The sequence below is a fragment of the Lepisosteus oculatus genome, chromosome 4 (assembly GCF_040954835.1).
Source record: "Lepisosteus oculatus isolate fLepOcu1 chromosome 4, fLepOcu1.hap2, whole genome shotgun sequence".
NCBI classification, from domain to species: domain Eukaryota; kingdom Metazoa; phylum Chordata; class Actinopteri; order Semionotiformes; family Lepisosteidae; genus Lepisosteus; species Lepisosteus oculatus.
Genome location: NC_090699.1, coordinates 13,180,275 through 13,186,888, shown reverse-complemented (window position 1 = coordinate 13,186,888; position 6,614 = coordinate 13,180,275). Strand labels below are relative to the sequence as shown.

General features: G+C 54.9%; 1 protein-coding gene across 2 annotated transcripts in view; it reads left to right on the top strand.

Annotated features, from left to right (window-relative positions):
• The first annotated feature begins 4,234 nt into the window (after window positions 1-4,234).
• The window catches only part of acin1b (apoptotic chromatin condensation inducer 1b), a 46,781-nt gene continuing 44,401 nt past the window's right edge, over window positions 4,235-6,614 (top strand). For both annotated transcript variants that reach the window (XM_069188692.1, XM_069188691.1), the window contains exon 1: window positions 4,235-4,466. In XM_069188692.1, coding sequence (XP_069044793.1) covers window positions 4,329-4,466 — 138 coding nt within the window. In that variant the 5' untranslated portion in view covers window positions 4,235-4,328. The remainder of the gene's footprint in view (window positions 4,467-6,614) is intronic.

Below are 6,614 nucleotides of genomic sequence, written 5' to 3'. Positions count from 1 at the left end.
TCTGTAGTCGTATGTAGCTCTCTGAATGGTCTTGAATTCATTCAGATCTCTGAATTAATGAGCGGCTGATCGCTGATTGGGGTGTTTGGCCTCCTCTGGGGCTCAGGAGCTGTGCCTGTGGCTGGGAGGTTGCCGGTTCGAATCCCGGGGCTGGCAGAGAAATCCTATTCCTCACTCCGCTGGGCCCCTGAGCGAGGCCCTGAACCCCAGCTGCTCCAGGGGTGCTGTATAAATGGCCGACCCTGCGCTCTGACCCCCAGCTTCTCTCCCTGTCTGTGTGTCTCCTGGAGAGCAAGCTGGGGTCTGTGAAAAGACACATTCCTGATGAAAGAGACTGTACAGAGACAGGAAAGAGATCTGATCTTGATTGTACAGGGCCAGTAAAGAGATCTGATCTTGATTGTACAAAGACACTAAAGAGATCTGATCTTGATTGTACAGGGACAGGAAAGAGATCTGATCTTGATTGTAAAGGGACAGGAAAGAGATCTGATCTTGATTGTACAGGGACACTAAAGAGATCTGATCTTGATCGTACAGAGACAGTAAAGAGATCTGATCTTGATTGTACAGGGACAGTAAAGAGATCTGATCTTGATTGTATAGGGACAGTAAAGAGATCTGATCTTGATTGTACAGGGACACTAAAGAGATCTGATCTTGATTGTACAGGGACACTAAAGAGATCTGATCTTGATTGTACAGGGACAGGAAAGAGATCTGATCTTGATTGTACAGGGACACTAAAGAGATCTGATCTTGATCGTACAGAGACAGTAAAGAGATCTGATCTTGATTGTACAGGGACAGTAAAGAGACCTGATCTTGATTGTACAGGGACACTAAAGAGATCTGATCTTGATTGTACAGGGCCAGTAAAGAGATCTGATCTTGATTGTACAGGGACAGGAAAGAGATCTGATCTTGATCGTACAGGGACAGGAAAGAGATCTGATCTTGATTGTACAGGGACAGTAAAGAGATCTGATCTTGATTGTACAGGGACAGGAAAGAGATCTGATCTTGATTGTACAGGGACACTAAAGAGATCTGTGAGTTGAGAGCACAGCCGTGTGCTCAGCCCTGTGTTGAGGATCGGGGGGGGGGGTGTTCACCCCTCTTTTTGCACGTCTCAGAGTGAAAGTGCCCTGGGGCATACGAGCACCCGTACCTGGCCCCGCTGGCCGAGAGCACCCTCCTCCTCCTCCTCCTCGTGAGAGCGGTGATCGGACCCTGTCGGCCCGAGACCTGTGAAGGTTACTCTTCCGGCCCGGAGGAAAGCCTTTCCGACTCTTCCTGCCATGTCCCCCCCAGGGCATTCCTGCAAGCCGCTGGGACTGGAGCCCCTGAGGGTCTGATATTGAAGACGCTCAGAAGGAATTCCTGACACCTCTATAGCGCCTTTCTGGACCCTCCACCCCTCCCCCGGCGCTGTCCAGTACTGGGGACCCCCTCCACCCCCCCAGTCCGCTCACACACTCCAGCTCTCAGTGGGGAGGAGAGCAGAGTGATGAGGCCAGTTCAGAGAGGGGGGTGATCAGGAGGCCATGACTGGTAAAGACCAGGGGGAGTCTGTCCAGGACACTGGGGTCACACCCCTACTCTTTCTGAGAGACACCCTGGGGTCTTGACTGACCACAGAGGCAGGACCTCAGTTTTACGTCTCATCTGAAGGACGGCGCCTTGTTTACAGTCTAGTGTCCCCGTCACTGTCCTGGGGCATTAGGACCCCCACAGACTGCAGGGTGAGCACCCCCTACTGGCCCCACTGGGTCTCCCACCCAGGTACTGGCCAGGCTCACACTGCTGAGCTCCAGTGGGCTGTCAGTGAGCAGTAGGGGGATACGGCTGTAAATAATAATAATAATAATAATTACACTTATATAGAGCTTTTCTGGACACTCCAGTCAAAGAGCTTTACAGGTACTGGGGATCCCCTCATTTTCCCAGGATTCTTTTCCCGTTCACAACCGTTTTTTTGTGCAATATATGCCATGGACCCGTGCAATACATTTATATTTATATTTACATCTATATTTAGATTCATATGTGCAATACGATCTTTCTGTTCCAGTTTGTTCTTTGTGTGTCCTGGACTGTGAGGTACTCTTTTAGTGCACTTCTCACTGTACTGATTGTATAGTATGTATTGTATTATTATTATTATTATTATTATTGTATCATTCGTTACACTGTTGCTGTGTTGTCTGTGTTAAGCTGCTGTTGGAGTGCAGTTTCCCTCACGGGATCAATAAAGTATCTAGTGTCCCCGTCACTGTCCTGGGGCATTAGGACCCCCAGAGACCGCAGGGTGAGCGCCCCCTGCTGGCCCCACTAACACCTCTCCCAGGTACTGGCCAGGCTCACCCTGAGCCCCAGTGGGCTGTGTGTGAGCTGCAGGGGGGTACGGCTGCTGTTGTTATTCATGTCACCAGACAATGGCCACCTGGCATACAGATTCGTCTGTGTTTAATGTAATCTGTAATACAAGAATCCATCCATTCATTCAGACTGTACTCAGATTCTTCAAAAACATCCTGAAACAGTCCTACACACGTCTTGTGTCATATAAACTAGTTCAACGATGTGACCCCTCTTGTAATGTTAATCAGGTTGGTAGTGTTGTGGCTGATGTCCTGTTCTGCTGACTTGTATGATGTTTTTGTATTGTTATATCACAATGTCTGTATATTTATGCCCTTAATTGTCGTAATTTCTTCTTTGAAGAATAATAACATAGAACCTCATTTTATTTTTTTATTATCATGGTAAATATTTAGCTGTCTCCCTGGCTTCAGGTCACCCTCAAGCTTCAGGTCAAGCCCAGCAGAGACAGTGTCTCTGCCCCTCCGCTGGGAGAGATGCCTCTGTGTCTCCGGGAGGGACAGTAACACCCCTCTGCAGTCTCACCCTCTCTCTGACCTCAGGGCCCAGCGCTGGCCTGGGCTCTGTGTGGGTGATGCTGTAAAGACTGGCTTTGTCCTGAGACTCCCAGAGAGTCCTGCTGGGAGCACCTGGTGGACACTGTCCCCTGACCCTGCTGTCCACTCCAGCACAGGACAGGAGGACACTTTTCCCTGACCCTGCTGTCCACCCAAGCACAAGACAGGAGAACTCTGTCCCCTGACCCTGCTGTCCACTCCAGCACACAACAGGAGGACACTATCCCCTGACCCTGCTGTCCACACCAGCACAGGACAGGAAAACTCTGTCCTCTGACTCTGCTGTCCACTCCAGCACACAACAGGAGGACACTGACCCCTGGCCCTGCTGTCCACCCCAGCACAGGACAGGACACTGTCCCCTGACCCTGCTGTCCACTCCAGCACAGGACAGGAGGACACTGTCCCCTGATCCTACTGTCCACTCCAGCACAGGACAGGAGAACACTGTCCCCTGACCCTGCTGTCCACTCCAGCACAGGACAGGAGGACACTGTCCTCTCCCCTCTCTCCCCTCTCTCCCCCCTCCTCTCTCTCCTCCTCTCTCCTCTCTCCCGGGAGCTCTGTTTCCACTGAACAAGTACAGGTTTACTCCCTGCTGGAAAGAGGAGACAAGAAACACAACGTTTCGGCTGCGGAGCTTTTTCGGGTGTCGGGCGGGTTCCTCTGGAGCCTTTTTTAGCGAGTTACCACCCTGCACCTGTGTCCGTGTCCCCTAATGCGTGTGTAAGCGCTGTGGGTGGTGTTGTTGTACAGGGGGATATAGGCTGGTGCTTGTTCCCCTGTCTCGTCTCTGCTCGTCCTCTGTCCTGCACGAACCCATAGGCCCTACAACACCATCGCCAGGGGCACCTACTGCAACAGACCTGAACTTGACCGAAAATCGATTACACAAGGGAAATAAATCAAGATAAAGGCCAGCGCGGCTTTCATGTTCTCACTTTTAAAAATACTCTGCAGATTCGCCCTGACGTCTATTTCAAACTGCTCAGACACGGGTGTCTTCCCCGACTTTCTGTATATAACAACGTGCAAGTTGTTTTTGAGTCAGTAATGACGAATCATTTGTCCGCAGATGACCGACGACGCCTCGACCTTCGAACTCCTGTGAGCTGCAGGGGTAGCTGACGAGTGCTGTCCGGAGATTGCCGAAGTAGCCTCGGCCGGCCCCCCTCCGGAGATTGCCGAAGTTGCCTCGGCCTGCTCTCTCCGGAGATTACCGACGACTGAGCCTCGCGTTCGATCCCCCTCCCGCTCCTGCTCTTCGGGCCTCTCCGGCTCCGGAGAAAGCCGAGCTCTGACGTCAGCGGGGGGGAAGGCGTTGCAGCGGCCGAGCCGGGGAGAGAGAGAGCGAGCGAGCGCAAGAGCGAGGGGGGAAAAGCAAAGATGGCGGAGCTCGAAGACGTTACGTTGGATGGGAAGCCGCTTCACTCGCTCCGGGTGGCGGACCTGAAGGCCGCCCTGGAGCAGCGAGGCCTCCCCAAGAGCGGGCAGAAGAACGCGCTCATCAAGCGGCTCAAAGGGGTGAGTTTGGCCGCGGTTCCGCGGGGGGCTCGGACGGGACTGGGGCGGCAGGGGGGGGCGGCAGCAGGCTCCCGGAGCACGAAGAAGCGAGCCCTCGGGTTGGAGTCCGCGGCGGCGGCCGCCCCCCGGCCCGGGCGGGCGGGCGGGAGCGAGGGAGCGAGGGCGCGGGCGGGCGGGAGGCCCAGGCCCGGCGCCCGGGGGCCGGGGGCGCGGCGAGGGCGCCGGGCCTGCAGGCTGCGAGCGGAGCGGCGGCTGGAAAGTTGAGCCGCGCCGAGGAGGCCGAGAGGGAGCGAGGGGCGAGTGTGTGTGTGTGTTTACGGGAGTCGGCGCGGCTCGGTGTGTCGGTTAGTTTTTTTTCTGAGTAGAAGTCGACGAGCCCGCGCTTTGTGTGTCTGTGCGCGTTCACGGAGAGCGAGCGAGGGGGGCCGTTTCTCCCGGGTGCGTGCGCGCTCTCTTGCTCGCGCTCGCAGGGGGGGGGGGGTTGAGGCCGGAGGACTGAAGGAGCGGGGATGTCGCGCGCTTTTACAGTTTGTGTTTTTCTGGCGGTGTGACGTGGACGAGGCTCGTTCCCGGGGATTAGCTGTCAGCGAGTGCCAGCGGCCGGAGTCGCGCTGGTTGGAAACCCGGCGCTCTTGACGGGGGGCGTCGGGGGGCTCCCTCTCTGCGAAATTACGAGCCTGTTGGGATCCCCCCGCTACCCACGTGAGCGCGCGCGTCGGCCACTCGCGATGATTGGTTTCAATTAAAGACGCGACGCTCTGTGCAAAAACACGAAGGTTGTGATTTTCAGAGGTGTCGACAAATCAGGCTGGGGGGTCTGTGTGTTTGAGTTGTTGAAGTTTGACGCCCCTGGCCAGGACCCCGATCAGGTGTGCCGAGAAGCCCGGTTGTGCTTTTCTGTGCCATCAGACTGCTGCTGCACTGTGGAGTTTCTCTCTCGCTGGCCGGGAGCTGTGACTGCACTGCACTGTCTGTGTGCGATGCTGTGTGTGTTTGTGCATGTGCTGTCATTGGTTCACCTCCCTGTGTGTGTAGGACGTGCTCAGTAAGTGTCAGTCCAGATCCCAGGACACTGTCAGTAAGAGTAGGGGTGTCCTGACTGGTCAGTACAGATCCCAGGACACTGTCAGTAAGAGTAGAGGTGTCCTGACTGGTCAGTACAGATCCCAGGACACTGTCAGTAAGAGTAGGGGTGTCCTGACTGCTGGTCAGTCCAGATCCCAGGACACTGTCAGTAAGAGTAGGGGTGTCCTGACTGGTCAGTTCAGATCCCAGGACACTGTCAGTAAGAGTAGGGGTGTCCTGACTGGTCAGTACAGATCCCAGGACACTGTCAGTAAGAGTAGGGGTGTCCTGACTGGTCAGTCCAGATCCCAGGACACTGTCAGTAAGAGTAGGGGTGTCCTGACTGGTCAGTACAGATCCCAGGACACTGTCAGTAAGAGTAGGGCTGTCCCGACTGGTCAGTCCAGATCCCAGGACACTGTCAGTAAGAGTAGGGGTGTCCTGACTGGTCAGTCCAGATCCCAGGACACTGTCAGTAAGAGTAGGGGTGTCCTGACTGGTCAGTACAGATCCCAGGACACTGTCAGTAAGAGTAGGGGTGTCCTGACTGGTCAGTACAGACCCCAGGACACTGTCAGTAAGAGTAGGGGTGTCCTGACTGGTCAGTCCAGATCCCAGGACACTGTCAGTAAGAGTAGGGGTGTCCTGACTGGTCAGTTCAGATCCCAGGACACTGTCAGTAAGAGTAGGGGTGTCCTGACTGGTCAGTTCAGATCCCAGGACACTGTCAGTAAGAGTAGGGGTGTCCTGACTGGTCAGTCCAGATCCCAGGACACTGTCAGTAAGAGTAGGGGTGTCCTGACTGCTGGTCAGTACAGATCCCAGGACACTGTCAGTAAGAGTAGGGGTGTCCTGACTGCTGGTCAGTCCAGATCCCAGGACACTGTCAGTAAGAGTAGGGGTGTCCTGACTGCTGGTCAGTCCAGATCCCAGGACACTGTCAGTAAGAGTAGGGGTGTCCTGACTGGTCAGTACAGATCCCAGGACACTGTCGGTAAGTCTAGGGGTGTCCTGACTGCTGGTCAGTCCAGATCCCAGGACACTGTCAGTAAGAGTAGGGGTGTCCTGACTGGTCAGTCCAGA